The sequence below is a fragment of the Mesoplodon densirostris genome, chromosome 4 (genome assembly GCF_025265405.1).
Source record: "Mesoplodon densirostris isolate mMesDen1 chromosome 4, mMesDen1 primary haplotype, whole genome shotgun sequence".
Lineage (NCBI taxonomy): Eukaryota > Metazoa > Chordata > Mammalia > Artiodactyla > Ziphiidae > Mesoplodon > Mesoplodon densirostris.
This window is the reverse complement of record NC_082664.1, coordinates 174,154,717-174,177,221: the sequence shown is the minus strand read 5'-3', so window position 1 is coordinate 174,177,221 and position 22,505 is coordinate 174,154,717. Positions and strand designations below refer to the sequence as shown.

Sequence of the window (22,505 nt, the reverse complement as noted above, 5' to 3'; positions counted from 1 at the left end):
TAATTTCTGGTGGTAAATGATTTTGATGGGAGGCATGGGTATAGTTAAAAAGGGAATTGCATTCATATTTAAAGATTCAAATAGGGCTTTCAGAAAACTGAGGTATTCTATTTTTAATCTATAAGGAATAACACTTAGTTTAAAAGTTAACTACCATAGCTTTTAAAAAATTAATATGCCATAATGAAAGTAATTTCAAGTTATCTTTCCAAAGGCCTGGGTCAAGCAAAGAAGTAAGAATTAATATCAGTTCTTTGCCGCTGAAGATGTCCCAGATGTGTGATCTTAGAACACCCACAAGGGCTGAGAGAAACACAACGTCGAAGTACAAATATCTCTCAAGCTGTGGTCCCCTGCTTTGCCATGTTGCAAAGGCATTTTGTATTTAATAACATTTTATGCCTCTTAGCCTGTTTAAAAATTAGCTTACATGGCACATATAAATACATACAGGAAGCATTTAGGTTTCATTTTCCAAGTGTGTCTTTTAATGTCACCTTCTGTTTTTCTCTAAATCCTATCCACTTAGAAAATTTATGGTCAAAGGAAACTTACTCTGCTTTTATTCTAATAGTATAGTGGGCTGCATAGAAGTTATGGTTAAGTATTAAGTCAAACAACTTCAATAATGCTTGAGAACAGCTCAAATTCTATCATTCCAGGGTTTGACTGCAAACAGAAGCCTTGATATTCTGGAGGCTTTCTGCCTTTTCTTTGGTTAAAATAAAGACAGTTATGAGACGTACAATGATGAAAACCATGAGAATGATACTCCTGGTAGAATCTTAAAGGGTGAAGTGACTTTGTGAGACCACGTGGTCCGTGGGTACATTTTTCAGTGTGCATGTGGCCGTGAAAGTGTTGCTTGGTGAATTGCAGTTATCCTGGTTGTGGTGAAGTCAGTTTGTTCACCTGAGAAGCATGGAGAAGATGGATGTTGCAGTGTATTTCACAACTAGGACACCGGGGGCCAGAATGTCTGCTCCCTTCTCAGCTCCTGGGAGCAGCAAGTCACAGGGATGGGCAGAGTTGGGCAGTAGGATACGCCCATGGAGAAGCTAGCTCCATCCCTGCTGACTCATAGTGAAGACAGAACAGGGCCTGGATCCCAGGTCTCCTGGTTCCTGACCAGGGTTCCCTAAATTACATCCTTCGACTGAGACTTTCTTTTGCTTTATTACTGACAGAGGTGGACAAAATCCTTGGAAGTATTTTTATACTACTGAAGAAAATAAACATTTTTCCAAGCAACAATTGTTTGTGTTTTAAACAACTAATATACTAATTAGAATTAGCCAGTGGTAGTTAAAAGGGTTCTACTCCAAAGTACTTTTTGTCCCTTATTTCGTCTGACTTCATAGCTAACATCTGTTCAATGTGCCAGGTGCTGTGCTGAATGCATTTTGTACATTATCTACACTTGGTTCCTTTAAAAATGACTGGGGCAGAATTCTGAATGCTGAAATTTCAAGTTTGGGTCAGAGACACTGTGTGGTGATACTAAGGAACACTGTTGTTAATCAAACAAACTTTACAGTTCATACAGCAACTTAACTGTCCTATCCTCTTCCCCACTCACTGCCGGGAGCTCTAGGCAGAACTGCCCTGAGTACATTTGCAGGTTGGGTTTTCTTTACTGCTCCCTTTCACAGAGCTCTAGACCTGGGGTCAAGTTTTTCACAAGCTCCACTGGACTGGGGGAAGGGACAAGAGTGTACTTTCCCTTCTCTCTGGCCTGTGTTTAAGATCTTTAAAGTTTGAGGTGGGGTGACAGAAATGTAGTGAACCCAAGGTTCTTCCAAGCTTATGGACACACATTAAAGGTCATGAATGCAAGAAGAGATAGAACAGAGGGACAGGATGAGATCAGGGCCTCTGAGGGCACAAGGTCAAGGTCAGGGCAGCAGGCTGGGTCTCCCAGGAATGTCCCTTCCATTTCTCTCTCCCTGCCACTTGCCTGTGTGTTTGTTTGAGGTGGGAGTTGGAATTGGGGTTATTTGTTACCACTTTAAAAATGTATTTTAAAATTTCAATCCTTTATGGAAGACTGATGGCATTGAGAATTGCCTTTGCTTGGGCGACATCACTAGAAACTCACATGTACTTTTGAAGGGCTAGCTTGAGTGGTTTTAAAATGACTGTAGTGGGGGTGACTGTCCCAAGACAGTCCTGACCCCATCACAAAATTCCTTTCACTTCCAGGAATAAAAACGGCACTGTAAGGATAAAATTATGGAACAAAAATTAATTAATTTATCCTTTCTCTCAGACCTTTAGCATCAAATAAATATTCTTCAAAGAAGTAAAATATTTTTCAGAAGATGTAGTATATAGATAAGAAAGGAAAATAACCTCCACTTGACTCATTCTAAAAACAATCAAGCAAGACCTTCAGAAAGTATGTGTGAGTTTCTCATGACATAGCCCAAGCCTGTCAAAGTGGTCAAGCTTTTATCCTTTGATTGAAAATTAAAAATACATTTTTAAAATGGTAACCAATGATGCAGCGTGGATTAAGACATATGGTACATTAGAATAAAAAAAGATGTATGTAATTGATCCTAAATCATGAACATTAATCTAAGTCAGATGGAGAGGAAGTCTAATCTATTTTCCCCAATACTCATTAGAGGGTGCTTATATCACATTTCACCTGTCACAACATAGCCTAATCTTCTGGGGTGATTAAGTATCTTAATCCTTAGAAACAATTGCTATTTTAGAATTTCCCTATATAACTCAGTAAGAGTTACTGTATTCTTCTCAGTTCCTTCTAAACACTGGTGTACAACTAATTAAATTACTGAACACATTGTCTGTTTTTTGTGTTTAAAATATTATACCAGGAAAGAGGAGAACAAAAAAGAGCATGTTAATGAAGAAGAGAAAAGACTATATTTTCTGTGGTGAAAACATTCCATGTAAAATTTCATGGAAATAAATGAGTACTTTTGAACAGTAAGGAAATCAATGTTGGAATTCTCTGAAAGCAACCAAATCTTCTAAAATTCCCAAGTGGAATATGTGAACCCAAGCTTATCACACCTGTTTAATCACTGCTTAGATTTCTCTCTATGTCTTTTTGTAAACTTGGTGAATAAAACATAAAGCAAGGGATGTCAAGCTCTAAGGGGTTTTCGGAACCATGAGATACCTCATATACTGGTGGACTTTTCACAACCAGGAAGAGATGGGGGAAGATCCTAATTTATAAAACAGTCCTTGTCGAGGGATAGTTATTAGAACATGTAAATGCAGTTGAGAAGAGTTAGGCCATATCAGAGATACAGAAAGATACAAATAATAATAGAAGATAAAGAGAAGCCTGGATCGAGCTTTTTGTATATCTTCTTGTGCTGGTTAAGGAAGGCAGCAAAATAGCTTTATTCTCAATTATGTCCACTTTTAATCACATTAGATTATCACCACCTAACTTCTGAAAGAAATCAAGAAAACATTTCAGTGCTTGCCTAGATCTGAACTAAAGTTTGACCCAGAGATTTAGCCATGGAGCAGAAATTCTAAATGTCATTGAGGTTGCCACCCCTCAGCAGTCAACTTTTTGCAGAGCTGTTGCTTTTTCTCGTAGGAAAGGTAAGAATCTGCCCACTTACTCTAACTTACCTTGGTCACTGGTGCTGGTTCAGTATGTTGTCTATGTTCTGAACATGTAGTCAGAAACTGAAAGCTAACCAACTAAGTATACAGAAGAATGAATTCCACTGTGTTACCACCTCTGCTATCGAATTTATGTATTCCACACTTGGAAGCTATATATTGGAGGACCTTGGCCACAAGCTCTAAATCTAGGTGTAAAGGTGTGGTCTTGTGACATTAGGAAGGTAATTCAGACATGAGAAGTCAGTTCCAATCATTTGTCAGTTTGTACCAACCAACTAGAAAACTCACAGGGTAATGAAGTTTTAATTTTTTAACCATGATAAATTTGATTGCTATTGTGAAAAATCCTGAACATGAATAGCTGACTACCAATTCACTAACTGGCATACACAGATTCAGAAAAAAAACCTCATAATCCTACTACCAACTTTTTTCAAAATGAGTATGACTTGGGATAGTTATTGGCTTTCTCCATTAATTTAGGGGAATGTTTGCCCATCCCAACTCCTTTATTCTTTACACAGCTCTAGGAGAATGGTGAAATAATAAAAATTTTTATCAAAAGCAAATCAGTTTTATTCTACTTCAATATTTGTAAATGCACTATGCAGTATTTTAAAAATTACAATTCTGATTTGTCATGCCAAATTTGTACCAAGCTCTTATTTTGACAGATGTGAGAATCCTTCCTTTTGCCTTCAGTGAGCTACAAATAAGATACTGAAACACGCTTAGAGAAGTGCTGAGTCATATAAAGATGACTAGGATAAGTACTGCGGTATTATCTTTATTATAGATGTAGACGATTTTCAAAGAAGTATGGCAGCTTAAGTTTTTCCAGGAATTCTAATCTGATCTAGAAATATTCTGGAACATCCAAATTTTGAGGTTCTCTTTCCAAGAGATAAAATAAAATCTTTTTTTTAAAAAACAGACTACTGGGCCTGTAAAGTGTTTCTCACCCTGGCCAATGTTCACCTGTCTTTCCCAGTCGCAATGTTTAGAAATATCTTTATTTGCTTTCCATTAAAGTTTACTTCACATTTTTTAATATAGGACAAACAATGATTATTGAGAATTATAAACAGACATAAATAATAATGGGATTCTGAAAGTCATTTTTCTTCCATTTCTATGTTTTGAAATATTTCCTATGTTTTCAGATATTTCCTCAAAGAAGAAACTGAGGCTCATAGAGGTTGAGAGGTTTTTCCAAGTAGTTTTCTATACCTGATTCCTCCTTCTGAAACACCTGTGGTAGGAAAATCACCTACCTGGGCAGGTCTGAGCAGACCCATGCAGTAAGCAAAAATAGAAAGGACCCATTCTTTAAACTTATGGCTCATATTTCTAACTGGAGTTCTACTTCAGTGGGAAAGCTAGTATCACACTCTTTCAAATGGTTCTTTATTTTGCATTTAAAAAAAAATAGATTGTTTATGATCCAGAACACATGTTTATCAATAAATTAACCATCACTTTTCCTTTTTTTTCTAAATTGACTTCAGACACTAAGCTTCTTGACAAAGATTTTTCACAACAACTTTAAGGTAAAACCTATCTCCAGCCTCTCCACATCCTTCCCCCTGCATAGAAACATTTCTGTTTAGGAAACGGGGAATAATTTAGCTTTCAGTACATGTTACTTTCTGGCTGACTGAAGATACATGAATTTATTCTTGAATAACAGCCTGGATATAAAAAAAATCCAATGGTAAACATGGTAGTTATAGAAATATATAAAGAGGACTGAAAAGAGGCATATGTTACACATTAGCAAACATTAAATTAAGAGAGGTTAAATATGGAATATCTAATACCACATAAAGAGAAATAAATGAAATTGCTGTAGGGCAGTGTGAAAAAAAGTTTATAGCAACCACATGTCTCTGAGTTTTCAAGATGGTCCTAATTTCAAATACTTGTTCCTGTTGTTAAGTCACGTGTCTTGACTTTTCTTTACAGAATTGTGTTACTGCAAGAAAAGTGTAATTTTTGAAACTAAGGTGTTGCAGTAGTTTACAGGACAAAAACAATGACTGGAAGACAGCAAAAACACCACCAGCAAACATTTAACTTCTTACCTCTTGATCTGCACCCTATCATTAGTCTTTTATTTTCCAGTATTTTACACTCTAAAGAAGGTCACATCTGTGATTTCTATATAGAAATAAGGAGGAACACATAACTGACAGTAACCTGCAACTTATTTTACATAAACTTTCTTTATATATAAGTAAGAATTTTATATGATAAACAAGATCCACTGAATACCTATAATGTCTCTAGTAAGGTGTTGAACACTTTACGGGAGATATAAAATATATAAAGGCCTTATTCCTCTCATCAGGTAGTTTACTATTGGTTTACATAGATAAGTGAGAATTGTTAAAAATTATTAAAAAGCAAAATTAGGTGGTAAAGACTCTTGGTATAATGGCAGTTCAATAAAGGAAGACAACCACTCGGACCTGAACCCAGGAATCTTTATAAAAGAGAAGTTCTTTGAGGCATGGTAAAGTTTAGAATATTGTAAAGAGGTATAGAGAACATTTCCTTTGATAGGAACAGTGGTGGAGGTGGGTGGGAATTGTGTGAAGCATGAAGGAAATGCCTAACTGGAAAAGAGGGTAATGCTGAAATACATTGTAAATAATGCTGGATGGTTACATTTATTGTGAGTCTTTTTTTTTTTTTTTTTTTTACAGTTAGGGCATTTTGGGGGAGATGGGAGTCTTAAAAACCTGTTAAAGGAATCTGGAGAACCAGAAAGTGATGTGATAAATCAATAAATTCAATCTATTAATAGATTGCTGAACAACTCCTACAGAACAACTACTGAACGCTGGCAGAAGACCCCAGACCTCCCAAAAGGCAAGAAACTCCCCACATACCTGGGTAGGGCAAAGCAGAGAGATTCCCGCAGAGAGGAGCGGTGCCGAGCGGCACTCACCAGCCCGAGAGGCTTGTCTGCTCCCCCGCCAGGGCGGGCGGCGCTGGAGCTGAGGCTCGGGCTTCGGTCAGAGCGCAGGGAGAGGACTGGGACTGGCGGCGAGAACTCAGCCTGAAGGGGGCTAATGTGCCACAGCTAGCCGGGAGGGAGTCCGGGAAAACTCTGGAGCTGCCGAAGAGGCAGGAGACTTTTTCTTCCCTCTTGGTTTCCTGGTGCGCGAGGAGAGGGGATTAAGAGCGCCGCGTAAAGGAGCTACAGAGACGGGCGCGAGTCGCGGCTGAAAGCGCGGAGCCCAGAGACGGGCGTGGGACGCTGGGGCTGCTGCTGCCGCCGCCAAGAAGCCTGTGTGCGAGCGCAGGACACTGTCCACACCGCCCTTCCGGGAGCCTGTGCAGCCTGCCACTGCCGGGGTCCCGGGATCCAGGGGCGGCTTCCCTGGGAGAACGCACGGCGCGCCCCGGGCTGGTGCAACATCACGCCGACCTCTGCCGCTGCAGGCACGCCCCGCACTCCGTGCCCCTCCCTCCCGCCCGGCCTGAGTGAGCCAGAGTCCCCGAAGAGGCTGCTCCTTTAACCCTGTCCTGTGTGAGCGAAGAACAGACGCCCTCCGGCGACCTACACGCAGAGGCGGGGCCAAATCCAAAGCTGAGACCCAGGAGCTGTGAGAACAAAGAAGAGAAAGGGAAACCTCTCCCAGCAGCCTCAGAAGCAGCGGATTAAAGCTCCACAATCAACTTCATGTACCCTGCATCTGTGGAATACATGAATAGACAACAAATCATCCCAAATTGAGGAGCCAGGAGTCAGTGCTGTGCCTCTGAGGTGGGAGAGCGAACTTCAGGACACTGGTCCACAAGAGACCTCCCAGCTCCACATAATATCAAACGGCGAAAATCTTCCAGAGATCTCCATCTCAACACCAGCACCCAGCTTCACTCAACGACCAGCAAGCTACAGTGCTGGACACCCTATGCCAAACAACTAGCAAGACAGGAACACAACACCACTCATTAGCAGAGAGGCTGCCTCAAATCATAAAAAGTCCGCAAACACCCCAAAACACACCACCAGACGTGGACCTGCCCACCAGAAAGACAAGATCCAGCCTCATCCACCAGAACACAGGCAGTAGTCCCCTCCACCAAGAAGCCTACACAACCCACTAAACCAACCTTAGCCACTGGGGACAGACACCAAAAACAACGGGAACTACGAACCTGCAGCCTGCAAAGAGGAGACCCCAAACACAGTAACATAAGCAAAATGAGAAGACAGAAAAACACACAGCAGGAGAAGGAGCAAGATAAAAACCCACCAGACCTAACAAATGAAGAGGTAATAGGCAGTCTATCTGAAAAAGAATTCAGAATAATGATGGTAAAGATGATCCAAAATCTTGGAAATAGAATAGACAAAATGCAAGAAACAGTTAACAAGGACCTAGAAGAACTAAAGACGAATCAAGCATCGATTAAAAACACAATAAATGAAATAAAAAATACTCTAGATGGGATCAATAGCAGAATAACTGAGGCAGAAGAACGGATAAGTGAGGTGGAAGATAAAATAGTGGAAATAACTGCTGCACAGCAAAATAAAGAAAAAAGAATGAAAAGAACAGAGGACAGTCTCAGAGACCTCTGGGACAACATTAAACGCACCAACATTCGAATTATAGGGGTTCCAGAAGAAGAAGAGAAAAAGAAAGGGACTGAGAAAATATTTGAAGAGATTATAGTTGAAAACTTCCCTAATATGGGAAAGGAAATAGTTAATCAAGTCCAGGAGGCACAGAGAGTCCCATACACAATAAATCCAAGGAGAAATACACCAAGACACATATTAATCAAACTGTCAAAAATTAAACACAAAGAAATCATATTAAAAGCAGCAAGGCAAAAACAACAAATAACACACAAGGAAATCCCCATCAGGATAACAGCTGATCTCTCAGCAGAAACTCTACAAGCCAGAAGGGAGTGGTAGGACATACTTAAAGTGATGAAGGAGAAAAACCTGCAACCAAGATTACTCTACCCAGCAAGGATCTCATTCAGATTTGATGGAGAAATTAAAACCTTTACAGACAAGCAAAAGCTGAGAGAGTTCAGCACCACCAAACCAGCTTTACAACAAATGCTAAAGGAACTTCTCTAGGCAAGAAACACAACAGAAGGAAAAGAACTACAATAACGAACCCAAAACAATTAAGAAAATGGGAATAGGAACATACATATCAATAATTACCTTAAATGTAAATGGACTAAATGCTCCCACCAAAAGACACAGACTGGCTGAATGGATACAAAAACAAGACCCATATATATGCTGTCTACAAGAGATCCACTTCAGACCTAGAGATACATACAGACTGAAAGTAAGGGGATGGAAAAAGATATTCCATGCAAATGGAAACCAAAAGAAAGCTGGAGTAGCAATTCTCATATCAGACAAAATAGACTTTAAAATAAAGACTACTAGAAGAGACAAAGAAGGACGCTACATAATGATCAAGGGATCAATCCAAGAAGAAGATATAACAATTGTAAATATTTATGCACCAAACATAGGAGCACCTCAATACATAAGGGAAATATTAACAGCCATAAAAGGAGAAATCGACAGTAACACAATCATAGTAGGGGACTTTAACACCCCACTTTCACCAATGGACAGGTCATCCAAAATGAAAATAAATAAGGAAACACAAGCTTTAAATGATACATTAAACAAGATGGACTTAATTGATATTTATAGGACATTCCATCCAAAAACAACAGAATACACATTTTTCTCAAGTGCTCATGGAACATTCTCCAGGATAGATCATATCTTGGGTCACAAATCAAGCCTTGGTAAATTTAAGAAAATTGAAATTGTATCAAGTATCTTTTCCGACCACAATGCTATGAGACTAGATATCAATTACAGGAAAAAAGCTGTAAAACATACAAACACATGGAGGCTAAACAATACACTACTTAATAACGAAGTGATCACTGAAGAAATCAAAGAGGAAATTAAAAAATACCTAGAAACAAATGACAATGGAGACACGACGACCCAAAACCTATGGGATGCAGCAAAAGCAGTTCTAAGAGGGAAGTTTATGGCAATACAATCACACCTTAAGAAACAGGAAATATCTCGAATAAACAACCTAACCTTGCACCTAAAGCAATTAGAGAAAGAAGAACAAAAACATCCCAAAGTTAGCAGAAGGAAAGAAATCATAAAAATCAGATCAGAAATAAATGAAAAAGAAATGAAGGAAACGATAGCAAAGATCAATAAAACTAAAAGCTGGTTCTTTGAGAAGATAAACAAAATTGATAAACCATTAGCCAGACTCATCAAGAAAAAAAGGGAGAAGACTCAAATCAATAGAATTAGAAATGAAAAAGGAGAAGTAACAACTGACACTGCAGAAATACAAAAGATCATGAGAGATTACTATAAGCAACTCTATGCCAATAAAATGGACAACCTGGAAGAAATGGACAAATTCTTAGAAATGCACAACCTGCCAAGACTGACTCAGGAAGAAATAGAAAATATGAATAGACCAATCACAAGCACTGAAATTGAAACTGTGATTAAAAATCTTCCAACAAACAAAAGCCCAGGACCAGATGGCTTCACAGGCGAATTCTATCAAGCATTTAGAGAAGAGCTAACACCTATCCTTCTCAAACTCTTCCAAAATATAGCAGAGGGAGGAACACTCCCAAACTCATTCTACGAGGCCACCATCACCTTGATACCAAAACCAGACAAGGATGTCACAAAGAAAGAAAACTACAGGCCAATATCACTGATGAACATAGATGCAAAAATCCTCAACAAAATACTAGCAAACAGAATCCAACAGCACATTAAAAGGATCATACACCATGATCAAGTGGGGTTTATTCCAGGAATGCAAGGATTCTTCAATATACGCAAATCAATCAATGTGATACACCATATTAACAAGTTGAAGGAGAAAAACCATATGATCATCTCAATAGATGCAGAGAAAGCTTTTGACAAAATTCAACACCCATTTATGATAAAAACCCTGCAGAAAGTAGGCATAGAGGGAACTTTCCTCAACATAATAAAGGCCATATATGACAAACCCACAGCCAGCATCGTCCTCAATGGTGAAAAACTGAAACCATTTCCACTAAGATCAGGAACAAGACAAGGTTGCCCACTCTCACCACTCTTATTCAACATAGTTTTGGAAGTTTTAGCCACAGCAATCAGAGAAGAAAAGGAAATAAAAGGAATCCAAATGGGAAAAGAAGAAGTAAAGCTGTCACTGTTTGCAGATGACATGATACTATACGTACAGAATCCTAAAGATGCTACCAGAAAACTACTAGAGCTAATCAATGAATTTGGTAAAGTTGCAGGATACAAAATTAATGCACAGAAATCTCTGGCATTCCTATATACTAATGATGAAAAATCTGAAAGTGAAATCAAGGAAACACTCCCACTTACCATTGCAACAAAAAGAATAAAATATCTAGGAATAAACCTACCTAAGGAGACAAAAGACCTGTATGCAGAAAATTATAAGACACTGATGAAAGAAATTAAAGATGATACAAATAGATGGAGAGATGTACCATGTTCTTGGATCGGAAGAATCAACATTGTGAAAATGACTCTACTACCCAAAGCAATCTACAGATTCAATGCAATACCTATCAAACTACCAATGGCATTTTTCACAGAACTAGAACAAAAAATTTCACAATTTGTATGGAAACACAAAAGACCCCGAATAGCCAAAGCAATCTTGAGAACGAAAAATGGAGCTGGAGGAATCAGGCTCCCTGACTTCAGACTATACTACAAAGCTACAGTAATCAAGACAGTATGGTACTGGCACAAAAACAGAAAGATAGATCAATGGAACAGGATAGAAAGCCCAGAGATAAACCCACGGACATATGGTCACCTTATCTTTGATAAAGGAGGCAGGAATGTACAGTGGAGAAAGGACAGTCTCTTCAATAAGTGGTGCTGGGAAAACTGGACAGGGACATGTAAAAGTATGAGATTAGATCACTCCCTAACACCATACACAAAAATTAGCTCAAAATGGATTAAAGACCTAAATGTAAGGCCAGACACTATCAAACTCCTAGAGGAAAACATAGGCAGAACACTCTATGACATAAATCACAGCAAGATCCTTTTTGACCCATCTCCTAGAGAAATGGAAATAAAGACAAAAATAAACACATGGGACCTAATGAAACTTCAAAGCTTTTGCACAGCAAAGGAAACCATAAACAAGACCAAAAGACAACCCTCAGAATGGGAGAAAATATTTGCAAATGAAGCAACTGACAAAGGATTAATCTCCAAAATTTATAAGCAGCTCATGCAGCTCAATAGCAAAAAAACAAACAACCCAATCCAAAAATGGGCAGAAGACCTAAATAGACATTTCTCCACAGAAGATATACAGACAGCCAACAAACACATGAAAGGATGCTCAACATCTTTACTCATTAGAGAAATGCAAATCAAAACTACAATGAGATATCATCTCACACCAGTCAGAATGGCCATCATCAAAAAATCTAGAAACAATAAATGCTGGAGAGGGTGTGGAAAAAAGGGAACACTCTTGCACTGCTGGTGGGAATGTGAATTGGTACAGCCACTATGGAGAACAGTATGGAGGTTCCTTAAAAAACTACAAATAGAACTACCATATGACCCAGCAATCCCACTACTGGGCATATACCCTGAGAAAACCATAATTCAAAAAGAGACATGTACCAAAATGTTCATAGCAGCCCTATTTACAATAGCCCGGAGATGGAAACAACCTAAGTGTCCATCATCGGATGAATGGATAAAGAAGATGTGGCACATATATACAATGGAATATTACTCAGCCATAAAAAGAAATGAAATTGAGCTATTTGTAATGAGGTGGATGGACCTAGAGTCTGTCATACAGAGTGAAGTAAGTCAGAAAGAGAAAGACAAATACTGTATGCTGACACATATATATGGAATTTAAGAAAAAAATGTCATCAAGAACATAGGGGTAAGACAGGAATAAAGACACAGACCTACTAGAGCATGGACTTGAGGATATGGGGAGGGGGAAGGGTAAGCTGTGACAAAGTGAAAGAGCGGCATGGACATATATACACTACCAAATGTAAGGTAGAGAGCTAGTGGGAAGCAGCCGCATAGCACAGGGAGATCAGCTCGGTTCTTTGTGACCGCCTGGAGGGGTGGGATAGGGAGGGTGGGAGGGAGACGCAAAAGGGAGGGGATATGGGAACATATGTATATGTATAACTGATTAAATTTGTAAAATAAAAAAAAAAAATAGATTGCTTTTAGGAGATACACACACACACATACCCCCACCCCCACCTCACCCCCAAGTTCAGGGATTGTGGAGTTGGAATCATTAGAATGGAGAAAGACTTAGAGCAGTGCTTCTCAAAGTGCGGTTTCAGGACCAGGAGCAAAAGCGTTGCCTGGGAACCTGTTACAAGTGCAAATTCTTGGGCGCATTTCTGCTTGCTCATTGCCTACCCAATCATGCCTCATTATGAATTTGAGTATTATAGTCTTTGTAAAACATAAAAGAAATATAATGGGCTTTTCTTCATAGTAATACTGGGAAATGATTTTCCCTAGTTTGGTTAACTTGGATTGAAGAACGTAAAATAATGTTATAGGTTTCTATTAAGTAGAAATTTTATATCTATACAATTTGTTTAATTTTCATATCCAGACTAAAGTCAGAATTGGAATTGCTTCTTACCTTAGTTCTATGCTTTATCTTCTGATACTGATATTGATATCTCCTGATACGAAACTACTGATATCTTCTTTGATATTGATCAAAACAATGATGATTGACTTTATATATTATCATTATAACAATTCCCTTTATGTACCCACATTGCTTTATTATTACAGATATCAGGCCTATAAGATTCCTAAAATATCTTATCCAGAAAAATATTCCATTTAAATTGTAAACTAAATACACATTAGCTTCTAGCAAAATAGTAAATGTGAACATTCAACGAACAATTGCCAAATATGGGGGAGACAGAAAATGGGAATTAAATTCATGGGTTTATTTTTGCCAAATAAAATTAAGATGTGTCCCTGGTTGACTGAGGGGAATGACAACAAAATAATAAAGGGTTTTTGTATTTTTGGAGGCTTAGTTTAAAATAGCCCAAGATTAACAACAGAAAAACTCCTATGGATTTTTCTCTTCCTCATTTTTCAAAAAACTGAGCTACCAGAAAAATAATCTGTTTTTGGCCCAACTCATCATGGGATTCTTCCAAGTTCTCCAGTTTCTCAGTCACATAATTTACTATCTCCAAGGAGCATGGCTTTGTGTTTGTATAATACTGGACCTCCAGAGAATTCCCAATAAATTATCTTTAGAGGAAAGATAAATTAGAAATTTTGCCCAAAGTGCTCTAGATACCAAGTCTGATATATCATAGGACCAAAACTATATAAAATACCAGTACGTTTCCTTTTTCCTCCCAGCTAAAGAAATAAGTCAAGAGAACAGCTACTGTTAGCCAAATAGGGACACACTGATAGGACGGAAAGCAGAAAGTCTCTCTGTACAAAGAAGTTGCCTTTACTGACTGTATTTCTCCTTCTTGATTACATTTTCTGAACAAAGCTACACACCTTTGAAAAAGATGGAAACTCTTCAGAAAAAGTTTGCATTCCACATGTCATGATTATCTTTTCATAATATTGTTTCACCAAAACCATATTAGGTGAAATTCCTTTAGGGTTTGTGAAAGGGCTTGGCAAGGCTTCTAACGAAGTCCATTTTAATGCTAGTGGGCAAAGGACAAAATTGCACAAAGCAAGTGATCACATACCAACTGCTGTCATGTAATCCCAGCGCTCAACGAGGCACATATTGAAGATGAGGTGATCTGATGTTTGCCCTTGGCCAATGAGTGAAATCTGCCTTTCCAAATTCTGGCAAACAGATGAAGTCCAGCCAATGAGAAACCAAAACACTACCAGGAGTATTACTGCTAGCATCCTCATGACCCGCCCACCGGTCATGTATGGAATCCGTTGGGCTGTTCGTGAAAGAAACACCTTCAAAACCCTGGAAAAGCAAGACATCAAAATGTGAAGGCAAACCTAACAAACAGAAAGTAAAATTCTAAAATATCTCATTTTTCTAGGTAAAATTTAAACCAACCCAAACCTACTTAGGCAGAGTTTTAACATAAAAAACAAACAACAGTGTTGCCTATACTTTTACTGAATTTCATTCTAGTTTACCTTCCACTAGCAGAACAAATATCCTGCATTAGGGGTCAGTGAGTCAACAGATTTGTGTAGGATGGAATTCTTTTGAGTATGTTTTAATATTTCAAGGAAAATTCTCAGGACCTTAGAAAGATCCACAGGCAAACATTGCTCAAACAGGGTTTCTGAGGGATCAAAAAATAGTCCTAAAAGTGAGTAGTTGGGTTTTACAATATTATACTAAGTCAAAGGCTTCCTTAAACCAGTTTTTTTTTTTTTACAGTAGAATGTTATAAAAGGTATTTTCTGAAAGTCATTTTATATAGCCTCCCTTTATAGTCATTTTGTCACATTACCAAAAATAAGTACAAAAACAATAAGAAGGGTATTTAAATACCCCTGAATAAGATTACTGCATTAAGGAAGAGGATATGACCTATAAGAAATGTAGCAATTTTTAAAATTTGGGGTTTTTTTTTCTGTATATATGACTCAAATGCACAGCCAGAGTTGAGACCTACTGGATTACATGATATCTAAGAACTGTTCCATCTCTAAAAATGGTGTGAAGATAAAATCCAACCTTACTGTAGGGATCTTTCCAGCCATCCTTTCTTTAATTTCATCTCCAAAATATTCTTAGCTGATTTTAACTCCCCATTCTCATTCTGATATTTTAGGTCACAATACTGTGGCTTGACATAAACTACCATGAGTGGTTTATGATACTATAAGGGTATCCATAATCAATTCCCAAAAGGCAAAAATGAATTCATCTTCCCAACTTTTCTATTTCCTCCTCTGTGTGATCCTTTCAACATTTTAAATGAAATATTCATATGCACTATTCATAAAAATCATTATAAATATGGAAATGAAACATACACACCTGAAATAACCTAGATGTATTTTACTATTTTTTCTCTCAATGCTGGGCTTTGATAGCTCTTCCAAATTAACACAACACATCCAGTAAAGAAAGTTATTTTCTAGCAGATTCTTATTTATCCTTCCCCCCTGCATATCTTTAACCCCACTGTCCTTCACCTAACACACAGCATGAAGTTACTTAATTCTGAATAAAATACTTATCCTCAATTTTTATGTGGAACAATGTGAGAAAGGTATTAGTATAAAATAAGAGTACAAAAGAAGATCACTTTACTCACCATTTAACTACAGATAGTCCCCAACTTAAGATGGTTCGACTTAACGATATTTTGATTTTATGATGGCATAAAGTGATAAGCATTCAGTAGAAACTGTACTTCGAGTTTGAATTTTGATCTTTTACGGGGCTAGTGATATGTGGTACGATATTCTCTCTTGATGCTGCAGCTTCCAGGCAGCCACACGATCACAAGGGTAAACAACTGACCCACTTACAACCATGCTGTACTCATTCGACCATTCTGTTTTTCACTTTCAGTACAGTATTCAATAAATTACATGAGATATTCAACACTTTATTATAAAATAGACTTTGTGTTAGATGATTTTGCCCAAGTGGAGGCCAATGTAAGTGTTCTGAGCACGGATAAGGTAGGCTGGCCTAGGCTATGATGTTAGATGTACTGAATGCATCCTCAACTTTACGATATTCTCAATCTACAATGGGTTTAACTAGACATAACTCCACTGAAAGTCAAGGAAGATCTGTGGTTCACCAGATTAGCAGTTACTTTCCATTCCCTGGGTGAAACATACTGAGTATGGCCCGTGTCATGCTGAACACTAGTACTGGCAGCGAACACAGTGCCTCTCTCCAGTATGCCTCAGACACTTTTGCTCCAACTAGCTGAATTGCTACTTGTTAAGAATCAGTTGTACTTGTCCCCAGATTATGCCCACTGTTATCATCTTTTTTTCTTGATAGCTGATAGTTGATTTGTAATATTATATTAGTTTCAGGCATACAACATAGTGATTCAATATTTTATAGATCACACTCCATTTAAAGTTATTATAAAATAATGGTTATATTTCCTTGTGCTGCACAATATACCCTTGTTGCTTCTCTATTTTATACATAGTAGTCTATATCACTTATCCCATGCCCCTAATTTACCCCTCCCCCCTTCCTTTTCCCCACTGGTAACCACTAGTTTGTTCTCTGTATCTGTGAGTCTGTTTCTGTTTTGTTATATACATTCGTTTGTTTTATTTTTTAGATTCCACATGTAAGTGATAAAAGAGTATTTGTTATCATTTTATAATAATTTAACTAAATTGACTGTGTAAGCAAAGGAGACATTTGTACAAAATTCTATTTTGAATGCTTTGGAAGGACTCCATAAAGGTGAGTCACTAAAAGAAACGGTTAACTTAGGGGAAAGTAAGGAAAATTTTAATATATTGCGGTGGTCAACAAACCAAAATCCAGGAGTCTACACTTAGATTACCTCAAAATAACAAACAAAAACTCTTTAGATTCTCACTCCTACTTAAAGAACCCAAACTATGAACAATAGATAATACATTGCAGTCATTTATGCTACAAAGGGAACAATTAGGTCCACAGTCAAAGAAGAGGACTTACTTCAAAAATATTGGTGAATGATTATTTGTATCTTAAATTACAGTATCTATACACTTCTTTAACCCCTTTCTACTTTAAAAAATTTTATTAATTGACCAATCACTAATCCATTAAGAAGGCTTCTACTATAATCAGCAGATCAAGATTCAAAAACTCTATCCTAGGAATGAGAGAAATTTCTCAGAAAACGAATATTTTTGCCAGTGCCAATCTTATTTTTTGTAGGAGAAACCTGTAGCCACTATGTGCACATAATTGTTTCTGGTTGTACCTGGATGAATTCTAAATTTTGAATGATTAGGATCTCAAAAGAGGGAATCTGAACCATTTTTCTGGTCTTCTATATTTTGGCTAGCGCCCAAAGAAAAAGAGAGAATTGTTCCAAATTCTAGCTTGACTATATTTGAATATCTGAAATGTAATTATAATGAACAAAGGTTTACATAGTGACAACCATATGCGAGGTATCATACTAGGCAACATGGAAGGCATAAGATATGATTCCTGTCTTCCAGAAGCTTACAATATAACTAGAAATAAGTATGTAAATAGCTACCATATAAAACAGCATATATTATATGTTGTTGTGTGTAGTTGGTAAGTCCAGGAGCCTAATAGAATAGGTGCTATTTGGTCTGGGTCTTGATGGATATCAGCAGGTAGAAATGGAGGAAAGTGGAGAAGATATAAGGAGACATTCTAGCTGAAGGGAATCACATAACAAAGTACAAAGCAGGGAAATGTAAGTTGTCTTTGAGGGACAGTGGGTGGAAATGTTTGGCAAGAGGGGAAGTTTTTTTTTTCAACCCACAGGGACTCCTAGGGATTTTTCAAGTTACTGCGAAGGGTATCGTTGGGTTGAGAACCATTGCTTCAGAGAAAAATAGTTATGATTTATATTTTCTTTCCATGGCCAATATGTGGGAAATCATTTATTTTTCTGATACTTGAAGATTTTCACATAGAAACTCTAAACCTCAATGAGAGGAAATACTGAATTTTTAAAATAACTATCTTTAAAATACTTCTTAACCAGATGAGTTTGTCATTTGCAGAGAAAATCTACATGATCCCAGTATGGTAATCTTTTAATCAAGAAATCCAACTTCTAAATTATCAGAAATTTTCATGCTTTCCAGATGACCCCATGGGTATTTATTGTAAAATCTGAGAACTCAAGTTTTGTCATAGATCCCCAAATCTCATTTCCAGAGAGGAAAAGCCAAAGCAGAGCCCTCATGAGTCTCCTGTTACTGCTTTTACTGGCTTTCAAACACTAGAAAATACAATAACACAACTCTGCACGGCAATCTAAGCATTTCAGGATATTGGTTTTTGTAAAATGGAATAACATGCATTTTTCTAGGACTGCCTTAAAATAAAATGAGAAAATTCTGCTATATCTTTAAAAAATGAGCTCTTGTTAGTGTAGGGTTCACTGCCTAGAAACCAAGTTCTAAAAATGAAATCCTTAGACACGCATTTATATGAAATACAGCTGTAGAAAAAATGCAATCATTAAACTTATATCGATTATTTTTCCTACTATTTTTTTCACAGATAAATTTTTAAGCTACCATCTGTTCAGAAGGTTTCACTATTCTAAAGGAAAGCAGTAATGTATACAAGAGGACTGCAAAAAATTTCCAGAATTTAATATAAAAAGGTATATTTAAAGTATATATTCAGTTCTCATTATTAATAGTAGATAAATTCATAGAAATCATGTTAAAATGATAAAAAGGGGGGGGGGGAACCCAGGAATTGGCTGTCACTATATGTCTGCCTCTACTTTTTCACGTTCCACATTTCTAGTTTGAGCTCATAAAATTCCACTGTAAGGACTTGTACTTAGGTTATTGATTATCTGCTTCAAATATCTAATTGATATTGTTACTCCTTATTTAACTTGATCTCTCTCCAGCTTTTGGCATGGCGGAGGCACTTGGCTTCCATTATGTCACGTTCTCTTGATTCTCTGCCTACTCCTCTGTCAGCAGCTTTTTAGTCTCTGTCACAGAGTCCTCTGCCTCAGTCTTCCCCTTAAATAATAGTGTTCCTCAAGGATCTCCTAAACTTAGTCACCTTCTATTCTTGCTCTACAGATTATACCTGGGAAATTCCATCCACAATTCTGCTTCAATTATGTACATGCTGGCGAGTCCCAAATCTGTAACTCCGGTTTAGATCGCTCTCCTGAGCTCAAGGTCTGTATACTCAGTGACCTATGGGACATCAACAGGTTCCCCAAATACAATCGTCACTCTCTCCACTCCTCTCTCCTCTAACCCACTGTGTTACCTGTCTCAATGACCAGTACCAGTTAATTGCTCAAAGCAGAAACCTAGGAATGAACTTTGATACTTCTCCCTCATTTACATTCCAGACACCAAATGCATGATGAACTTAATTTCTACCTCTTAAATATCTTTCAAATCCTTCTATTTTTCTCCATTTTCACTGCCATTATACAGCTCCTGGTCATCAACCTCTGTCTTCAGTAATTTCCTAACCAGTGTCCTATTGGTCTTGCCCACCTTCAGTCCACACTGCATGCTAAAGCCACAATGATCTTCTTAAACTGCACTCTGATCATGTCTCTCTCCTGTTTACAGTCCTTCTGTGGCTCTCCACCCAAATCCTAGCTACCTTATGATGGTAAAACGCCTTTAAAAATTGGTTCCTCCTTGCTTCAGCATGCTCATCTCTCACCATTCTTCCCTTCCTAGGGTCCTGCGGGTCCCTGGGGACTATATGCAGGTGTCCTCTATCGGAACCTTTGCCCTCAGCTTCCTGCACTGCCCCTCCCTCCATCAATACAAACACCTAATTTAGCTAATTCCTGCATATTTCTTCATGGCTCATTTGAGATGCCACTTGCTCTGGGCTAGTGGTTCCCAAACCACTATCATCAACACCATCTGGAAACTTGTTAGAAATGCAAATTCTTGGGTCCCATCCATACCTACTACTATGTCAGAAATTCTGGGGATTAGGGCCCAGAAATCTGTATTTTAACAAATCCGTTAGGTAAATTCGGACGAAGGCTATAGTTTGAGAGCTTTTTTTCCCAAAAGGCTTAAGACTGGTGCAGGTGTCTTTCTAATGGCCTGACTGCTCTAAACTGTCAGATAAATTTTTGAGTTTTTGTTATGCTGACGCAAAAAGTTAAAGCCTCTAGTAACAGAAAGTTTTCCATTTTCAGAACATCTGCATCTGTTTGTGATTTAGCAGCATCTTTTTTGTGTACTAAACGGGAATAAACATATACATCCTCAAGCGATCTAGTCTTCTGTTCTATTAAATTAATCGGAATAATCCTAAAGTCTTGAAGTTCTCCATTAGACTTGAATTTCTATACATTTTACTACTTTCTTAGAAACTCCAGAGAATAAATGCTTTCTGATGAAAAGTAGGAGGTGGTTATTTTCTTTTATAAATATAAAGCCACTCAATTCTTGACAAAAGAGCTTTAAGAGTGAACAACACAAAAAGGGCTGAAGTCACTCCCTCTCAGTTTCCTTTAAATGGTCACAAGCCCTCATGTTTATTAAGCTTTTCAACAATTTCTAAAATTTCATTTTCAGAAGTAACCTAAAGCTGCTTCTTGGTCACTGGGTAGATGTTAGGTATATATTAAAAAGGATTGGCAGCACCTAGGCAGAAATAGATTGTTAACATTTATCAGAAATGAAGTTCAGTAAAACTGTTGTGACTATCTTAAGTTATTGCTATTTGTAAGAAGGAAAAGTCACAACTCAGCTTCCCAAATATGGGTATTTTTGTCCATTTCAGTGACCTGCTTGTGCTCTCATATATCATACTAATCTTCCTTTCTTTTTTTTTTTTTTTTTTTTTTTTGCATTACGTGGGCTTCTCACTGCTGTGGCCTCTCCCGTTGCGGAGCACAGGCTCTGGACATGCAGGCCCAGCAGCCATGGCTCACGGGCCTAGCCGCTCCGCGGCATGTGGGATCTTCCCAGACCGGGGCACGAACCCGTGTCCCCTGCATCGGCAGGCGGACTCTCAACCACTGCGCCACCAGGGAAGCCCTAATCTTCCTTTCTTTTGACCTGACTGTAAGTAGATAGAATAAGGCAGAATGATGAAAAAATAAAGGAAGAAGGAAGGGTTACAGGACTGTTGCAAGTCAAATATAGAGCTAGAAGGAACTTGTGGATTATCTCTTCTGATATCAGAAACAAGGAAAGAATGTCTGCTCTCACCACTTCTATCCATCATTGTACCAAAAGTTTTAGCCAGAGTAATTGGTCAAGAAAAAGAAATAAAATGCATCCATATTGGAATGGGAGAAGTAAAACCGTCTCTGTTAGTAGATGACATGATCTTATATATGGAAAACCCTAAAGAACACACACACACACACACACACACACACACACACACACACACACAATCTGAGCTAAAAACCACATTCAGTGAAGTTGTAGGATACAAGCTCAACATTAAAAAATCAGTTTTATCTTTATATACTAGCGATGAGCTATCTGAAAATGAAATTGACTAAACAGCTCCATTTACTATAGCATCAAAAAAATACCTAGGGGTAAATTTAACCAAGGAGGTAAAAGATGTGTATGCTGAAATCTATACAACATCACTGAAAGAAATTTTAAAAGATCTAAAGAAATGGAAAGACATTCTGTGTTCATGGATTGAAAGACTTAATATTGCTAAGACGGCATTATTCCCTAAATTGATCTACAGGTTCAAGTCAATTTAACAAAACAGTGTGGTACTAGCATAATGGTAGACATACAGAACAATGGAATAAGACTGATCATCTAGAAATAAACCTCTATATCTCCAGTCAATTGATTTTTGACAACACTGCCAAGACCATTAAATAAAGAAAAAATGATCTTAAAAAAAATCTATTCAATAAAAAAGGGCGTTCCCTGGCAGTCCAGTTGTTAGGACTAGGTGCTTTCACTGCCGTGGCCTCGGGTTCAATCCCTGGTCGGGGAACTAAGATCCCACAAGTGACCAAAAAATAAATCTTTTAAACAAATGGTCCTAAGGACAAGTGTATATCCAAATGCAGAAGAATGAATTTAGACCTCTACCTCACATAATATACAAAATTAA

The 22,505-nt window shown here is 37.8% G+C and overlaps 1 protein-coding gene across 1 annotated transcript in view; it reads right to left on the bottom strand.

Moving 5' to 3' along the window:
* Positions 1–22,505, bottom strand: part of GPR158 (G protein-coupled receptor 158) — a 308,287-nt gene that overhangs the window by 16,190 nt on the left and 269,592 nt on the right. Inside the window, exon 7 of the mRNA XM_060095467.1 lies at positions 14,473–14,711. Within this exon, the coding sequence (XP_059951450.1) occupies positions 14,473–14,711 (239 nt within the window). The remainder of the gene's footprint in view (positions 1–14,472; positions 14,712–22,505) is intronic.